General features: G+C 34.4%; 2 protein-coding genes across 6 annotated transcripts; one reads left to right on the top strand and one right to left on the bottom strand.

Moving 5' to 3' along the window:
- The first annotated feature begins 734 nt into the window (after positions 1-734).
- LOC108325991 (ABC transporter G family member 28) lies at positions 735-9,175 on the top strand. 4 transcript variants are annotated; one of them, XM_017559178.2, is made up of 14 exons: positions 738-1,137; positions 1,645-1,721; positions 2,681-2,953; positions 3,327-3,390; positions 3,485-3,631; positions 4,022-4,056; positions 4,172-4,245; positions 4,849-5,786; positions 5,909-6,205; positions 6,477-6,968; positions 7,477-7,625; positions 7,710-7,999; positions 8,096-8,229; positions 8,840-9,175. In XM_017559178.2, the coding sequence occupies exons 1-14, from the start codon at positions 908-910 to the stop codon at positions 8,994-8,996; spliced, it is 3,357 nt and encodes a 1,118-aa protein (XP_017414667.2). In that variant the 5' UTR covers positions 738-907; the 3' UTR covers positions 8,997-9,175. The 4 variants fall into 4 exon arrangements, with proteins under 4 accessions (XP_017414670.2, XP_017414667.2, XP_017414669.2 ...); XM_017559180.2 differs by lacking the exon at positions 738-1,137 and adding an exon at positions 1,293-1,565; XM_017559181.2 differs by lacking the exons at positions 8,096-8,229; positions 8,840-9,175 and having other exon boundaries at positions 735-1,137; positions 7,477-7,621; positions 7,710-7,934.
- A 108-nt stretch (positions 9,176-9,283) lies between these two features.
- On the bottom strand, positions 9,284-18,500 carry LOC108325992 (ATPase GET3B). Of its 2 annotated transcripts, none has more exons than XM_017559184.2 (12): positions 18,218-18,500; positions 17,377-17,588; positions 17,211-17,273; positions 16,946-17,056; positions 14,662-14,736; positions 14,496-14,564; positions 14,343-14,408; positions 12,392-12,466; positions 12,211-12,309; positions 11,073-11,207; positions 9,803-9,962; positions 9,284-9,644 (listed from the first exon to the last, which is right to left on the bottom strand). In XM_017559184.2, exons 1-11 carry the CDS (start codon positions 18,384-18,386, stop codon positions 9,825-9,827), a joined length of 1,212 nt encoding a protein of 403 aa, XP_017414673.1. In that variant the 5' UTR covers positions 18,387-18,500; the 3' UTR covers positions 9,284-9,644; positions 9,803-9,824. The 2 variants fall into 2 exon arrangements, with proteins under 2 accessions (XP_017414673.1, XP_017414674.1); XM_017559185.2 differs by having other exon boundaries at positions 9,808-9,962.
- Positions 18,501-18,680: the final 180 nt, after the last annotated feature.

Here is an 18,680-nt window from a genome sequence, read left to right as displayed (position 1 = left end):
TTGTACCTTTCCAACCAAATTAATAATCAAAGTATGATTTCAACTTATATATATATATATATATATATATATATATATATATATATATATATATATATATATATATACACACACACACACACACGAGATAATTTGTATGATAAGGTATTTCGTTTCACTTAATTTCCAAAACTTTGCAGTATAATCATGTATGTTAAAATCAATCCAGCGCCATGGCATAAAATGATAGCTGTAGAATGTAAATTATTGGGGATAACAAAAGTTTTCCTGGGGATAAAGAAAAGCCATAAAATGTGTTAAAATTCATTTAGTACTAATGGGAGACATTCATAATAAATTATTTTTGAAGGAAAGTTTGTAAAATTATGATATGTGCTGTTTAAGAATGATGAGGTGGCTAAATTTCAATCAAGTGAAACAAGAGTATCTTTAGTGTGCATTAATAAAAATAATATTATTTTAATATAAGCTCTGTAAATATGACTTTCCTATGGTTTTCTTTATATAATTAACTTATTTGATTTTAAACATGTTTAGTCTTACTGGTTCGCTTATAAGTAGACATTGAGATTCCTTAAGAGTAGATTCCTTCTGGTTTGAAAATCTGACATTTTAACCAAAACTGGAGGCTAAATTAGCGGAATGTCTTTCTTTTTTGTACACTATAATACTTGTCTTCTTAATGTATTAAAAAGATTTATACATGTCCTCGTTCGAACGTGGTGTCACGACTGTCCCTTTGGCGGGACCCACCATTACAACATCACTTCTTTCTAAATCTCTCTTTTCGATTGCTATGTTCCCATCATGGCATGGCATTCCTTGAAGTAGAAGCTCAAAACCCTTTTGCTGTAGAGTGCCAAAAGCATCTGTTCTATTCATTTTCAACCTTTGTGGTCACTCCAAAATGTGTAGGTGGAGCACCAATTCAAAGCATTTGTGGGTGTCCATTGTGCTTTTCAGCTTGTTCCTCTGGATGACGCAGTTGCAGTGCCAACAAATGAATGACTATGACCAAATTGATAGCCCTGCCGTTCTTCCCCTCGTCACTCAGCTTGTGTACAGTCAAATCTCCAATTTGACATCAATCATCAGCCAGGAAATTAGCAGGGAGTCCACTTTCTGTGTCAAAGATCCGTGAGTTTCTCGCTTTTAATAATTTTTTATTATACTATAGCATTTTTTCCCATCTATGTGATTACTTTTGCAACATGGTGTGCTGGCGTGGGATGAATAGACAATACACAGTTTTATTACCAGATGAACGGATAGATCAGTCTCTGTTTGCATAGTGATTGCTGGCATTGTTGTGATGGTTTGAATCAGTGTTTTTTTTTGTATAGAATGAGTTGGTTTGCTAGAGCAATCGTTTCATTGTGTTTATTTGATGTGATGGGCATGTTAGTGAGAAATACAGTTGATGTTGAAGATGTTGAAACTAATCATGAGAAGTTATTCTCTTTAATTCCTTACATTTTTTTTCTTGGTAAAGAGAGAGAGAGGAATTTAGTTGGCGGCATCAATAGTGAATGTCTATGGGCTGTAGCTCCCAGATTTAGTTCCATGTAAAATTTCAAAGAAAAGAAGTTGAATCGTCTAAGGTACATTTAAATTTGATTGTGAGACGGGATTTTATTTTTTCAGGGATGCTGATTGGAATCAAGCATTTAATTTTTCAACAGATTTGGACTTCTTGGCATCTTGCATTAAGAAGACTAGAGGTTAGAAACATACCTTTTTTTTTTCTCTCTATCAATTCTTACAGTTACCTTATTCTGTTTCTCAGCAGCCAATCAACTTGTTCATGATTTAGCAAGTTCATGAATCCAAGGAAACAGAAATTTGTAAAACTGTTTATTGGTTTGTGAGGATGAAAATTATAGATATATATGGGTTATAACTCATGGATGTAATTTTGAGAGGGATAAATAGTTAGTACAAGATTGATTGTATACTTAATGTTAAGTTTTTTGGGTATCAGATTCACTTTATTAAATAGTATGTTAAAACTGAGTCAGCCAGCTGTTCTTTTATTGGGACAGTTGGAGTCTTATTATAGAACAAATCTTAACTGACTAGCTTACAAATCAAGCTATCAGGTTGTATATATACTTGAGTGTTGTAAGTCTATAATCACCATCAACATTACAATACATTTTACAGTCACAATTTCTCTTCTTTGAATTCTTTATAGACAAACATGGAGTTCATGAATTATGCTTTGACTATGTTGTTCACTGTTAACAGAAGGTCCCTCATTTTTTTTTCTACTAGCCATCTTTTATAATTGTGTGTTGTTTGTATTCTACAAATTGACCCACTGTTTTCCTTTCATCCTGTAAAAGTAAAAGTGGGGACTGGGGGAAAAAAAGAAAGTGTTTCTTGCTACGACTGAGGTGACTGGATGAGGGAAGGAACATCATTTTAATTTTCTTTGAATACAAGAAATCTATTAATTGAAAAAGAGAATGATTTTATTATTTTTATTCATGGTAATTACATTCTTCTTACCTCTATAGAAATCTAATCTTCTAGAAAGAGAAATAAGGAAACAAAATAATCTAGAAAATCATACACATGTTTTCTTTAATTATGAAGATTCTATAGATATTTTCTCTAATTACAACTCTATTTGTCTCATAAGACTACTCTTATGTTTTGGACTCTGATGATGTAACAGGAGATATTGCAAAACGTTTGTGTACAGCAGCAGAAGTGAAGTTTTTATTGGATAGTTTATTGGCGAAATCCTTAAGTGCCAATTATTTAAAGCCTAACAAGAACTGCAATTTAACCTCGTGGGTCTCTGGTTGTGAGCCAGGATGGGCCTGTAGTGATCTCTCAAGCCAGAAGGTTGATCTTAAAAATTCCAAGGAGATACCTGCAAGAACTTCAAACTGTCAACCATGTTGTGAAGGCTTCTTTTGTCCTCATGGTATCACATGCATGATACGTAAGTACACTGACTTAAAATCTTTAAATTATATTTTTACCAAGATGACTGCAAATAGCTTCTTTAGCAACTTTTAATTCAACTTTCAAGCTTCTTCACACTGTTTGGAACTTTTTAACTTTAAAGATTCAACAAAGAATTTTAAATAGATATTCAAGATTTACATTTGTGCAGAGTAATTCATATCTTTGGAAATGTATCTTGTACTGGTGAGTGTGATTCATTCGTAATTTCTGCAATGAAAAGCCAATATTATTATAGCATATTGATATCAATTATAATAAAACTAGCTATTGTCGATGCATATATCTTAAAATCTGTCTCTGATGCTTCCATTCTGTCTTTTTTGGCATTTACAACATTGTTCTTGAAGCATGCCCTCTAGGTTCATATTGTCCTCTTGCTAAACTCAATAAAACAACTGGCGTATGTGAACCGTGAGTTCTAATTCTGGATCAAAGATTTGATATTTTTCCTTGATTTGCTGCTTTCCCGCTGTTATGAAATTAATTAACAAATATATTTCTACAGATATCTTTATCAGCTGCCTCCAATGCAGCCAAATCATACCTGTGGTGGAGCAAATGTTTGGGCTGACGTTAGTAGCAGTAGTGACATATTTTGCTCAGCTGGATCGTATTGTCCAACCACCACAAAAAGAATTTCTTGCAGTAGTGGGTATTATTTTGCTCCAAAACTTTATTACTATACGCTATCAAATTTGGGTTTTAGAAGTAACAGTTTTGATATATCCTCTCGAAACATTCTTCTCATATTTAATAAATAATGTATTAAACGAAAAAAGATGCATGTTACATCTCAGCAAGGAAAACATTCAATGCTGTTTTCATTTGATAATTGGAAATATTATTAAGAGGATTTATAACTATTCCAAAAGTAAAATGAAGTGGTTAAAGCTTTTTAATAGTGATCTCGCACTGCTGCAATGGAATACATTAAGCTTTTGCTTATCTTGCCAAGACATGACCAATTTAGTTAATTTTTAGTATACTTGTTAGACTGTTTCGTTGTTGGGAAGTTCGTTAACATTTTCCCTTGAAATTTCAGACATTACTGCAGGATGGGTTCCACATCCGAGAAAAGTAAGATATTGTGAATTGTGAATTCTTGCAGCATTATTCAAGTTTCATTTTTACTGATCAATTTTTGACTGTATATATGCAGAGTACATATGACCATTTACTGATTATCTTGTAGGATGCTTCAAGTTGAGTTCATGTAATTCAAACACAGCAACCCAAAATATGCGTGCATATGGAATTATGCTCATTGTAAGTTATTTCTGAACATATGGAATTAAAACAATGATATATAGTTGAATTGGTTGGAATTTAATTGTTATGGGAATTTTGTAATTTTAGTTTTAATATTAGTGTACTTTAATAAATTGGGAGTTATTAGCACTTTAAGCAATTTAGAATTTTTTTTTCCAAATTTAACTGGAGGATGGCTTAGTACTTTGATTTGTAGAGAACTAAACATTTGAATTGAGAACTGAAAATTTTCCTTGACTTCAATTTCCCCAGTCATTAGTCTACTTTTTACCTGTTCTCTTTGTATCCATCATTCAGTCTCTCTCCATAGATTTCTTCCTTTCCTTTGATATACATCACTGAATAGCCGAAGTCGTATTTAGTTCATTGGGTTATCCTTTTAATTGATTATCAAAGGTGAAAGTACCAACATTTGTGACTAAAGTATGTATTGGGATATATATTCACTTATTTTATGGTTTCTGTTTTTCATGGTGAAAATATGATTTATGAATCATGGTCAATTTCTTAGAACAATGTCATGTTGAGAAACTTAAATAGACAAACATGTGCACACACAGAGACCATGTGGAAGTTAACACTCTTTAACTGCTTATGCAGGCTGCTTTGAGTACTTTGCTACTCATTATTTACAATTGTTCTGACCAAGTTCTCACTACTAGGGAAAGAAGAGTAGCCAAATCTAGAGAAGCAGCAGCTAGAAGTGCAAGGAAGACTGCAAATGCGCGCCAAAGATGGCAATTTGCAAAAGATGCAACTAAGAAGGGTGCAGTGGGGCTGCAAGCTCAACTATCTCGCACCTTCAAGAAGGATGCAGCAAATCTGGAAAAATTTAAAATTCTGAAACAAGCAAATTCTGAAGCAGACGTTGAATTGTTATCACATCCACGACCTAAAACTTCAAGCATGGTTGCAAGTTCATCTGTGGCAACAAATAAAAAGGGAAAAGAACCCAGTGGTCTGATGCAGATGATACACGAAATTGAAAATGATCCTGATATTGATGATATTGAAAATGATCCTGATACAGAAATAGAAACTAGAGGTAAAAGTGTCACAGCAAATGTGTCAAAGGGAAAACAACCACATACTCATAGCCAAATTTTTAAGTATGCATATTCTCAGCTTGAAAAAGAGAAAGCTCAGCAAAAAGAAAACAAGAAGCTTACCTTCTCGGGGGTAATTAAAATGGCGACAAACACTGAAAGAAGGAAAAGGCCTTTAATTGAAATTTCTTTCAAGGATCTGACTCTTACATTGAAAGCTCAAAACAAGCATATATTGAGATATGTTACCGGGAAAATTAAACCTGGCCGCATCACAGCTGTCATGGGTCCATCAGGGGCCGGCAAGACAACATTTCTTTCAGCTCTAGCTGGAAAGGCATTAGGATGCTCGGTCACTGGTTCAATTCTTATAAATGGAAGGAATGAATCAATCCATTCCTTTAAGAAAATTACTGGCTTTGTGCCACAAGATGATATAGTTCATGGAAACCTAACAGTGGAAGAGAATCTCTGGTTCAGTGCACAGTGCAGGTACATTACATTGTTTGACATTATAATAGCTGTATATTCTAAAAATGATATCAGATTTCTCTCGTCTTAGCCTTGCTTGTCTTCTTATACTTATGCCTAATTTAATTGAACTTTTGTGAAAGGCTATCTGTTGACTTGTCAAAACCAGAAAAAGTTCTGGTTGTCGAAAGAGTTATTGAATTCTTGGGGCTTCAATCAGTGCGTAATTCCTTGGTTGGAACTGTGGAAAAGCGAGGGATCTCTGGAGGCCAAAGGAAGCGTGTAAACGTTGGATTGGAAATGGTTATGGAACCTTCACTATTGATCTTGGATGAACCCACATCTGGCTTAGACAGTGCATCTTCTCAGCTGCTTCTAAGAGCACTAAGACGCGAAGCTCTTGAGGGAGTGAACATTTGCATGGTGGTTCACCAACCCAGGTAAATTTTTAACCCTATATCTGCGTTATTGGGATATTGCTTGCATCGGTGCTCTTTCTTTTTCAGCTGCCAGTACCATTTACTGTACAAGAATTTTATCTCATTTATTGTGATGTGCATATTTTATGACTACTTCTGTAGAAAAGCTTGGATGTTTTATATTGTAACGTCTTATGTACATTTTTTCTTTGAATTGAGACAGATTTATTATCATAACTTGAATAACACTAGTGTCGCTTTCATTTTTAACGGCTGTAACCTTCTGTTTCAGCTATGCTTTGTACAAGATGTTTGATGACCTGATACTTCTGGGAAAAGGTGGTCTTACTGTCTATCACGGATCTGCAAAGAAAGTTGAAGAATACTTTTTGGGCCTGGGGATCAACATTCCAGAGCGGATTAATCCTCCAGATTACTTCATTGACATTTTGGAGGGCCTGACAACACCTGGTGGAAGCTCAGGACTTAGTTACAAGGACCTGCCAGTTAGATGGATGCTTCATAACGGATATCCAATACCTCTTGACATGAGGCAGAATGCGGTTCAATATGATATGTCACACAGTGTAAATTCAGCTAATGAAATTGATCCCCATGGATCCGGTCATGCAGACAAAACCTTTGCTGGAGAATTATGGCAAGACATGAGAAACAATGTGGAACTGAGGGGGGAGAAGATAAGACACAATTTTTTTAAATCCAAGGATTTATCTGACCGGAAAACTCCTGGCGTTTTCAAGCAATATAAGTATTTTCTTATACGGTAAGTCATCTAATGACTTAATGTGTTACCAACTTGGAAGTCATATTTTTTCCTTAAATCAGATAATTTTTACCTTGAGGATTACTAGTTTAAGTGTAAGTGTTTTGAAAGTGTGCCATGAACTGGATTTTGTCAACGCTGGAGATTCAATGGTTACATTTCTTTCTGACTTTATCATGGTCCAAGGTTCTGTTTTATAAGGGACGCACGGAGAAGGAAAAATAGAAATAAAACCTTTTTGTATGATCATATGATGGTCAATTCCCTTACTACTTCTTCCTATCCTTGTATGCTACTATATAACAATAAAGGGAAACCAAAGTGGAACTTATCTATGGTATTCGTCGCACTTAATATTTACTGATTTGTTTAATTATTTCTCTACAATTATTTCATTTGGTGCTATTATTTTTTACAGGACTGACTGCAGCTAATAAACTTCTAATAATTTGTCATCCGCATTTTTTTGTTAGTTTATGGTACTTTCTCCATGCTAATGTTATTTCAGGGTTGGGAAGCAGCGTTTACGAGAAGCTAGGATGCAAGCCATAGATTATCTTATTTTGTTACTTGCTGGAGCCTGCTTAGGATCACTTACAAAAGGCAGTGAGCAAACGTTTGGTGCAGCTGGTTACACCTATACGGTGATTGCTGTATGTAAGTCATATAAATATCATTGCAAATAATCTCCCTAGCATTCACGTGAGCATCTTTATCCTTATCCATTGTTGTAAATTTCAGCTCTTCTGTGCAAAATAGCGGCCTTGAGATCATTTTCCTCGGAAAAATTACACTACTGGAGGGAGAGTGATTCTGGCATGAGCAGTTTGGCTTATTTTCTCTCTAAAGACACCCTAGATCATTTTAACACAGTGATTAAACCTGTGGTGTACCTTTCTATGTTCTATTTCTTCACCAATCCGAGATCAACTTTTGCAGATAATTATATTGTGCTGCTTTGTCTTGTGTACTGTGTTACTGGTATAGCATATGCACTGTCCATATTTTTTGAACCTGGTGCTGCCCAGTTAGTAAGTATTAGAGCTGACCATAAAACTTTTACTAATCCCAATTAAATATTACTCGTCATTATGTTTCCATTTCTCTAAAACATTTGTCTTTTGCAGTGGTCAGTACTTCTTCCCGTTGTTTTAACTCTCGTTGCAACACAACGAAAAGATACTAAAATTTTGAAGGATATAGCTAATTTATGCTACTCTAAGTGGGCTTTACAAGCATTAGTTGTTTCAAATGCTGAAAGGTAAACAGTCCAGGATACTATTGATATATTAAATTATTAAACCTCTTGAAGGAAAAAACTACTTTGATATGTTTGGCTTTATTGGAGATCGTTTTGTAAATGCATATAGCAAGATATGTGTGCACTTGGACACGGTATGTGTGCTAAGTTATGCATATAGCAAGTTATGCATTTTAGATTCCAAGTGCGCACAACCTTTTAATCACTGATTATCAGACTATTTATTTAAGTTCCTTCTGCATTTAGGAGTCTGGCTTTTAGCTTCGTGATTATTTGAGATCTGCGTTGGTCTTGATTAGAATTAAGCTACCTTGAACCATCTGAGTTTCTTATCCTAGTACATGTTTAAAACTCATACATGATCCTCTTCCCACCCGAGTGATGTCTTTGATACAAGGTTTTCACTCTTTTGGAGCGTTGATAATTTTGTTATTCAGAAGCATCTATTTCAATACTATTTGTCCTTCACAGCTATAGCTTTTAGCGTAGGAAGCCATTTGGTAGCATATTTATTTGGTCCACAGTCCAATCCTTAATGCAAATGATGAATCCTCTAAATTTTTTGCACTTGAATCCGCGTACTGAATATACAGTTAATTTCATTATACAGGTATCAGGGGGTGTGGCTCATAACTCGTTGTGGTTCACTTTTGAAAAGTGGCTACAATCTTCATGATTGGAGTTTGTGCATATCCATCCTCATTCTTATGGGTGTAATTGGCCGAGCTATAGCATTTTTCTGCATGGTAACCTTCCGAAAGAAGTAAGGTCAACCAAACTTCAGGCCTCGAATTTTACCTCTGACAAATCTGAGTTGTACAAATTGGAGTTAACAGAGATTACGTTAGGATTCTCATGATTTCAATAATGTCCGGTAATTTTTTTAGGCATGATATTGGTTTTTGGCCTAACTATGCATGTTAGATGTGATCGATTAGTCATGTCATAGTTGCACGTCCACCTCTTCTGGCTGTGTTTTTTGTATTATAGTAATGTTAATTTTCGTTGCTTTTAATTGTTGAATTTTACAGTCCGAATCATAAACACACCCATATTTAAAAATAATGAGATCATTTGAACTTTTCTTATATATAATTTCGTGAGTATATCAAGAATATCGTTCTGTCAACAATTCAAAACATAAAAATCATTATTGCTGCCAACAAAAAGGCCCAAATGAGGGCAAGCTAAAAAGAATTAGTCCAGATACAAGATTTATAACGTGAAAAACCAATAAGCTTTCGTGTTTCGAAACTGTAGCTTGTAAATACTGGAAGCCAGTGCCTAGCCTATATAAGAAGTGCCAGGACCAGAAAATCTCCTCTGATTTGCAGCTTTCGTTACATAAATGGCCTTGATGTCATGTAACGTGTCTATAGTTCAACGGCCAGCTTCAGCAAATTCCTAAATTTAGCCTAGCAATGTTAAAGTAAAGAAGAAATTCAAATTTCAGCATAATTATAAACCATATGATTTTCGGTTAAGAATAATCACAAATTATATGATTTGATTCTAAAAATGCTGAGGCAAAATGACTTAAAAATTTAAATAGTAATAAAAAGAGTATTCATACTTAACCTAGTACTGTGTGTAAGTCATTTCCAAATAATGTCACCGAGAAATTTGAGAGCCGGAACACCTCTTATCTCAACATCAACGAGTGGTGCTTGGATCATCAATAAGCTGGAAAGTTCTGGATCGTTCTGAATTAACTCAAGAGCACGCATCTGATCCTGAAAAGTTTTCACGGTACGGTAAAAAATTGTCACCCTCAAAATAAAAATAAACAGCAAGTTCAAGACACAAGTTTTTCTCCCCTGCTCTTTTAAGGTCTAGTTTCATACTCAAGTATGGTGGCAAATTTGTGTCCAATGAATTTGTTCTAGCCAAAGTCTCTAATAAGATGATTTGTAGAACCTCAGTCAAAAAATTCAGTATTCGTTGTTTGTTCTCTTGGCCTATCGAGTATTTATAACTTTATTCTGTTTTCTGCCCATTGTCCCACCTGGGTATTGACAACTTGGATCTTGGGCACTGCTGAGTAGAACGACTTTTGGCAGCACGTATTGTTTCATTCATGACTTCCACCAAGAAGGGTTGAAAGTCTCGCTATTCTTCTAAGGGTTCAATCTCCATCCTTCAAAGAGTACTGATTTGTGCCTTCAGAGCTTATTGTAGTTTCCAATTCTCCTGTCTAAGTAGTTCTTGTGCTTTCAGGGCGTCTTCTGTACGTTGTTTCAATTCCTGATTCTACCTCCACTATTCTTCCTGAGTTTGTTAGGCTTCATCATCCACTTAGCTTCTTAGTTTTGTTATCCCAAATCATTCATAATCTCCATTATTTGCTACAGGATGAAAGAATTTCCCTCGTTATCCTTCTGGAACATCACTTTCTAGATCTTCTCATTCTGTTTTTTTTTCTCTCCACAATCTTTTAATAGTGTAGGAACAATTTTACCTTCTCTAGAATGCATGTGAAAATGTTCTAGTCGAAGTCTCTAAAAGATGATTTATAGGACCTAACCTAGAGCATTTAGTATTCGCAGTTTGTTCTTTCAGCATGTCGTGTAATTATAACCTCATTTTGTTTTCTGCCCACTTCCCTCTCAGGGAACTGAATCCTTACAAGGGGGTTACTACATGTTCTCCCTTGATCCTTAAGTTTCAGCCATGATACTCACGTTTTTCCATGGAACTATCCCAGGTGATCCCTGTTTTTAAGGAATCTAGTCTAACTTCTCTCACCACATAACAGCAAGCGCCTTAAGTAACACAGATTACAATGTAGCTAACCACTCAGATGAAATCCATGCAAAAACTAAAGAAAAAATGGCTAAAAGTACCTTTCTTTTCATAGCACAAAACTTGCAATCAGATGGAGATGGTGGAAGAATTTGGTTGACAACCAGTCTCTTCACAGGAACATTTTCCTTCTTCAGGGAAGCACTCAATCTAGATGACTCGCTAACTGCCATCACCTTTGGGTAAAGACACAAATATCAACGATTAAGAAATGTGTATTAAAGCTATCTAACATTCAGGTAGTAAACTACAACATCCACAAAAACCTTTGCCAAGTAAATGTGGCTACACAAATTAATTAACGATATTTTGTTGTCAAAAGGCAAACTGATTATTTTTTAAAAAATCATGTTAGACATCACTATGAAGCTTTAGCATCCCAACTAGATTGGCATTCTAAAACTTCAACAATCATTTTCCACCACATGAACATCCATAAAAGAAGAGAAAAAAAAAATACAAAAGCCAAACTGATATAGTGGATTCATTTTTTATTTAATAACTGAATATTTGATTCTTATAGTGAAAGTAGTTCTTGTAATAAGATTAGATAGATCCACTTCCTTTTCACACAGGAAATTGAAGATCAAGATATCCAGTATAGATACCCAACTCATTCTTCCATTTTTCAACTTATCTTTCTTCTTCTTCTTTATTGCTAGTCAAAAGGTAAACCAAACCCCAACAATTTATCATCATTACATTTATGACCTTTACTAATAGAATTTTGATACCCCTCGATCTTATTCTTTTGAATTAACCCCAAAGCTTTTGTCCAACACATCAGTCTTCCTTCCACTTCAAAATTTCAATTCTTTAAATAGGAAAATGTTAGTGGACACACAGACGGTGGAAGGGAAGGCAATAATCAATGTGCACAGGAAATAATTTCACAGAAAGACAATAATCTGGAACGGAAGAGGGCCGTTCCTTCTAATTTGACAAATATGGCATTCCCAAAAATATAGCATTCCCTTTTAATACTAGCTACCAAACACTTCTAGCCCATTCCTAGCCCTCCACCACACCAGATAGTAAATATAGCTCAAAGCTGTCGTCCTTTAACATTTTTGGTAGGCTTGGTCCCTCTACAGTATATGTCAATTCATCATTATATCGTTATACACACCAGTTATTCACATGTTGGTCAATTGTGGAAAAAAAAATTATAAATCATACCGTGGGGATTGTAACAATGACAAATTCAGTCGAATCTGTGTCACGAAAAAGCTCGCGCACTTTTAACATTCTCTCCCTAAGTTTCTCCAATTTGTCAGCCTGCAAAATTAAGTATAACAAATGTGAGCATATTAAGATGAAACTGAACACAACAGTAATCCCAGGTATAAATAAATCTTACAGCATTCTGTCGGGTATTTTCTTGCCCAAACACAGATTTAATTGCTGATGTAGCAGAAGCTATCTTTTCTCTTAGCTGCAGAAGAATAATTGCGTATCAATTACTATATCTTTCATGAAAAGAATACAGAGATTTACACTTCAAATACAGGGATGCATTTGCATAGACATAAATTGGGAACGAGAAAGGGGAAAAACCGAGGAAGATGGAGAAATGTAGAATTGGAACAATTTCCAAGCTAAACCTGACAACATTTCAAACTTGTAGCACAATATTTTCCCATACAGTGTTTTAATCACATCACATTATTAGGTAATATAGATATTTTTGAAATTCCTAAAATATATTATATAGGTAAAAGAACATAAAAAAACTATTTAATAAATATAAGAACAAAAGAATCATAATAAAAGTTGATTAACAAAAGATAAAGTTACAAAAGAAAAGAGAGAGAGAGATCAGCCAGCAAACATGCACTGCAGAACTTATCCTTCTCAAAGCTTATGACTTTCAAATGAGATAAAAAAATCAAGTATGAATGAAAACCAAGTCAAAAATAAAAATTTAATTTTAACCAAAAGCAACCATGAGCAATTGGCGTAAAATGGACTTGGTCCCTCCCTTCAATTAAGCAAAAAAACGCAAAAGAGAAATTTCAAGAACAGCAGAGAACTTTATACGATAATAGTGAGCAATAAAACTGAGTAAGGCTGTATCAATTTTTTTATTATTCGCCAAATACTAAGTAAAAGGAAGAGAACATTTATCATTCTTATACTTAATTATTTGTTTATTTTATAATTATCATTGATTAGTGGGGTGCTTCTAGTCTATCGTATTTAATTATTTTATAATCATTAACTAAAAATTTTAGGATAATCATAATTTAATATGATGGTGATTTTTAATACACTCAAAAAAACATAATAACAAAAATAAAATTAGAAAATAATGATGATAATAATAATAATAAAATAAAAATTTGAAGTAATATCTAGTTGGAAGTTTATCTGTAGGGATTTAAACGAGTAAATATTAAGCAAGATGAAACAATCTTGTATATTTTTTTAACCATGGTAAAACTCATTTATCCAGTTTAGTCACTTCAATTATAATTCAAATTATCTCAAAGAAAAAAAAAATAAAAAGCGTGAATGAGATATACGTACATATATATTGTCAATGATAATTCAAAGCTTCTCAAAGAAAAAATAAATAAATAAATACATATTGATTTAAATTTTTATTATTCAATATATTTATATCATATTTGTTCTCACTTAATTTTTCTTGTCTCTTAAACGAAATAAAATGGGAATACAAATTCAAATAGATGAACGTGCCGAACTATCCAAATTTGTTCATTGTAGTCATTTCAACAATATTTCCGAGCACCACATGGAATACAAACATAGTTGTTACTTCCATCGCGTTGAAAGTAAGAAAAGTGTCATTTTCCACTTTCTCCACAAATCTAGATGCACTAGTAATCTTTGAAGGACATGTAATAGTTACCTTTTTCCTTCCTCTCACTACTCATACCAACCCCTTAACAAATATGTTTTCACCAGCTATATAAATGTAATATGGTAGGGTAATGAAAAAGGTAATGTGAATAAATAAAACCCCTCCTTTCTACTTTAAATAATAAAACAGATGTGTGTGTGTGTGTGTATAGTATGCAAAAATTAAATATTTTAGAATATTATAGGAAAGAGGCGTTCCAGACATCTTCCCAGATAAACTACTCAAGACTGGTTGAGTGGCAGTGCAATTTGCATCAAATAATTATACCTAAAGAATATAATCATTTTATTTCAAAGTTGGAACAAGTTCTCAGGCATTGCATAGGGTTATGAAGTTCATTACTGTAAATATTAGCTTCTAAAACAAGTGAACAACTCAATTCTATTCGGGAGGAGTTTCATAGGATTAAATTCAGTAGTCTTACCTTTAGTATCTTGCCAATAGATGCATCCAAGAAATCGGGCAAGGACAACAATCGTAATGTATGGCCCTGATCAGGAACATGGTAAATCCTACAATGTAAGGCTAAAAAACAGAAAGGTGATCAGAAATACATAACTATCAGCTTTTTGCTTACCGTAGGTGCAGTGTCAAATACTATTCGAGTAAACATGCTATATTCCTGTGATTCAAGAAATTGCATAACCTGACAAAAGGTTTTTAGTCGTTAGCAGAACCAAAAAAGAATTATTACGTGAATAATTAGCAATGAAATAAATGTACACAACACATAAAATGCATGCCTTGGAGATCGCAATAGCTTCATCCAGTCCAGGAGGAGGTGAATCCAGAAGTTCTCCCAGTTTTAGCTCTCCCAACTATTGCAACCAAAATACATAAGAACCTGTCTTAGAGAAGCAAGCTTATTCTGAAGTAGAACCAATTATCTTTGTGCATTACATAGTTATAAATAATGTTAACTTACATTAACCTAAATATATAAATATTAAACAGCAAAAGGCAAGCAATTGAGTGGAAATAATTTTTTAATTATTTTAACAGAATACTGCATGTTAGTTTCCACTGACTTTGTTGCGTAGAAATCAAACATGGGTGATGTGGAACTCCATGAGCATGATGCATTATTTCGATCAAGCAGTAGTGTTTGTTAAATACTCATTCTAACAGAAGCTTTCATTTGTGTTCAGATTGATTTAGATGCAAAATGCTATTAGATCATAAACCCTCCGTGTGTGATGTGATCATGGACTAAGAGGAACCAACACAAGGAGGAATCACAGCAAGAAGCATGACTAAAAACCAAAAAAGGGAGAAGAGAGTCCAAGACATAACAAGAGCTTCTAGGGGTGTCCTGACTAGAAGCAAGGCTAAATAGCTTGAGGAGGAGCTTGATCAAACCAACAAAACTTAAGGATTCAAAAAATTAGTTTAGATAGGAACAACCCCTCTTTGCCTACATACTTTAGAGCTACTTGGGGTTAATTATGCTTGTTTAGTTTGATTAGTGTGTATATACTCTTCTCGCATAGCTATGTTTGGGTGCAAGGCTTGACAAAAGATGTTTTCGGCCACACCCTTGCATGTCAATCTCTTCGTATGAGAAAAGAAATCATGTACACTTATAAACACCTTTGATCATTTGAGAATTTTTTTGAAGAGTGCGATTCTTCTTTCTTAAAGAACTCTTATCTTTGATGAGAATATCCAAGTGGTGAACCTCATTGCCTTGCTTATCTCCAAAGGGAGTAGGGCATGGCTTTTTCTCAAAGAACAATTTGTTGAAGATACCACATTGTCTAGAGATATAATCAAATTATAGTATATAAGTAGGTAGAAACCTCAACTTACAAGTCAATTTTGAGAGATTGAGTTAGGCTTAAAATCCATTTAATATGTTATTCGATTCTATTTTAGTGCGGTCTATTGAGCCTATCGTGTAACCCAAGGCTGGATTGTTATCGAAAAACTCACAAATATCTAGTCCCATGCTCAAGATATTTTGTCCTAGATGTGAGTGGGTGTGTTGGAGATCTCATGTCGACTATGAATATGACAAAATTATATCTTATAAGTGGGTGCAAACCTCACTTACAAGTCAATTTTGTAAAATTGAATTAGACTTAATATTTACTTTCTAAAGCAATTCTTGAAACCAAAGGTAATTCCTATTCTTCTAGTTTGCCCCTTCTTTATGCATTATTTATTGATCTATCTTCTTTCTTCTTGAGAATGTTGCTTAGCACCATTGAGCAACACTTTTTTATGCCCAAAACCCTACCTACACCCCTTAAGAATCTTTCATCCAACCCATAGCTTATTCGGCCAAACTATACATGCCTCCAACCAAGTCAAGAAACCAAAGCCAAATCCTCCAAGAAAACCAACCACGTAGCTCATGGCCATTTTGGTTTTGAACCCCAAATCTCATTTATAATTTGCGCATTCATACCAGCAACTTCCATAAGAGATTTGTGACTTAACCCTCTTTAGTTTCGACCAATTTCATCAAGTTTCAACCAAGACCAAAGTCAACTCTATCACCTCTTCTACAACCAACAACCAGAGCTTTCTTCTAAAACTCTTCCAAGAACCCATCAAGAACCAAGCTTCCATACACCTTGACTGAATTTAACACATTCGTACACCTCTTAGAGCCAAGACTGACTCCACCCTAATTCAAACACACCAAGAAACCAACCAAACCTTCCACAGGTGCAAGGTTCTTTCCCTTAACCATTCTTGTGCTCTTTGAAGTTTGAGCGAAAAAATCCACTCATTCCTACTAGCCTGATCAAGGCTTTTATCAGTATATGACATTGTTCTTTTCTCCATTCATATTTTAGTGCCTAAAATTTAACTTAATCATTCCTTCAAGATTAATTGGACTTTCTAAGAGGACACACGTTAGTGTTAATATCATGGCAGGTTCATAGTATACGGAATTATAGTTTAGACTTCTGATAAAAAAATTGCTATAAGAAAATTCATCACCCTGTGAAAGTTCAGTGTAACTTTGAAAATACACACATAATAAGAAATGTTGAGAACGTATCAATAAATGTTTACCTGGTCTGCAATCATTCCAAGACCCATACCATCCATGAAGTCTTTGACCCCAGTTCCACCATTTTTTTTAGCAGCATCTCGAAACTCTTCCCTAGATTTCTCAGGGTTTATCTGTAAAGGAAGTAAGGACCTACAAACTTAAATAAGTGGAGAGTGGTAATCTATTAAATGGTATACACATATTCTCACAAAAATACCAATTATGCCATCAAGTAAACTGGATACTAAATATTAGCTAATTCATTCTACAAAAATGTTAGCTTACTTCAAGGGCAAAAAGTGGATAGTCAGGTCCTTCCACTGGCACCAATGCCCCCCCTGTCAAATCCTAGTGTACAATTTGCAAAACTTGTATTAGGCAAGGCAAGCAGATCTTGAAGCAGCTAGCATACGAGTATCATCATAACTACACGGTTAAAAATATAATAAACCTGAGCAAAAGAATCACTCAAAGAATGTGCTGGATCAGTGGAAACCACAAGGGTTGGGTGTCCATTATTGGCAAATTTAACAGCAAGTGAAGCAGCGCAGCTTGTCTTCCCAACCCCTCCTTTCCCACCTAGCATGTAATACTTCCTCTTAGTCCCAGAAACCATTTCATCAAACCCTGATGCAGCTTCTGTAGTACCAACAACCGATCTCACTGAAAATAAAAAAAATAATAAAACCAAAAAAATTGTCATCAAACACTCCATATGTATCTCAAAAGTAAAATTCGCCATAGAAAAGCATCATTTTTTGAGGATCTTACCTTAGAGAAAGCAGTAACGTATCATGCAATCTCAAGTTTAAAGCAAACTATAATTTGTATTAGCAAATAATAATGGTACCGCTAAAAAGCATCATCATCATACACTACAAGGTTAAACCCAAATTATGGTGAACTCTAAACTAGTCACATAAAATGGCACTGAACCTATCTATTTAAAATAAAGATAAATGAGAATTCTACTCAAAAAGATTATCTGAAAATCATCAAAAATAAATTCATTCTCCTCGTTCCTCCACTTGCATTGTCAGCAATTATAAATTTCTAATAACTCGTTACCTTCTCCAATCCCCCCAAATATAACAATATCCACACTCCTTAGCTAGACTAACGAAAATGATAACATCAATTCATGGGCACACCAAACAAAATTAAGTTCATTCAAAGTAATACCCCAACAGCAGCAAGTGACAATTCCACATATATGAGCACATGAAATAGAACAGCTAACTGAATTACAAAAACCCAAAAAAGTAAAAATAAAACAGAAAAAATGAGAAAACCTTGAAATGACTTCGTGGGGGGTTTAGTGGAAGAAGAAAGGGAAACAAATGTGACGGCTTTGGGGAGATGATGAAACAGAGGAGCGTTAGGTGCGAAGGAGAGGACACCCTTAACGGCCATGGAGTTTGTCATGTGAAGGGAAGATGAAATAACAGAACGACATGCCATTTCTCCGACTCACTTTGCCTTTCGTGTTGTTCTGGTTTGGTTTGGTTTGGTTTACTCTATCTCTGTCTCTTCCACCCTCGCCGCAAGGTATTCTTTTTTCTTTCTCCCAATAAACAGATAAAATATAAAAAGAAAAAAACTAATTAGTATTTGTTTAGTTTATAAAGTTGCAAATAATTTTTTAGTTTCTATTTTTTCAATTATAACTTCTTTAGCCTTTTCGGGTAAATTTCGAAATTGAAAAAAAATGAAAACCCATTACAATGACAAAAACAATTGGAAGTCCCTTTGTTT

The sequence above is a fragment of the Vigna angularis genome, chromosome 3 (genome assembly GCF_016808095.1).
Source record: "Vigna angularis cultivar LongXiaoDou No.4 chromosome 3, ASM1680809v1, whole genome shotgun sequence".
In the NCBI taxonomy this organism is placed as follows: domain Eukaryota; kingdom Viridiplantae; phylum Streptophyta; class Magnoliopsida; order Fabales; family Fabaceae; genus Vigna; species Vigna angularis.
The sequence above is the reverse complement of the archived record's forward strand: the minus strand, read 5'-3'. Positions and strand labels throughout refer to the sequence as shown.

Excerpts from the sequence above, each read along its gene's own strand:
- LOC108325991 (XM_017559178.2), top strand. The coding sequence starts at position 908 with ATGTGTAGGTGGAGCACCAATTCAAAGCATTTGTGGGTGTCCATTGTG. Across the intron at positions 1,722-2,680 it reads TTGCATTAAGAAGACTAGAG|GAGATATTGCAAAACGTTTG; the intron begins GTTAGAAACATA and ends ATGATGTAACAG. Across the intron at positions 5,787-5,908 it reads TGGTTCAGTGCACAGTGCAG|GCTATCTGTTGACTTGTCAA; the intron begins GTACATTACATT and ends CTTTTGTGAAAG.
- LOC108325992 (XM_017559184.2), bottom strand. The coding sequence starts at position 18,386 with ATGGCATGTCGTTCTGTTATTTCATCTTCCCTTCACATGACAAACTCC. Across the intron at positions 14,409-14,495 it reads TATTTGACACTGCACCTACG|GGCCATACATTACGATTGTT; the intron begins GTAAGCAAAAAG and ends GTTCCTGATCAG. Across the intron at positions 12,467-14,342 it reads CTATTGGCAAGATACTAAAG|CTAAGAGAAAAGATAGCTTC; the intron begins GTAAGACTACTG and ends ATTCTTCTGCAG.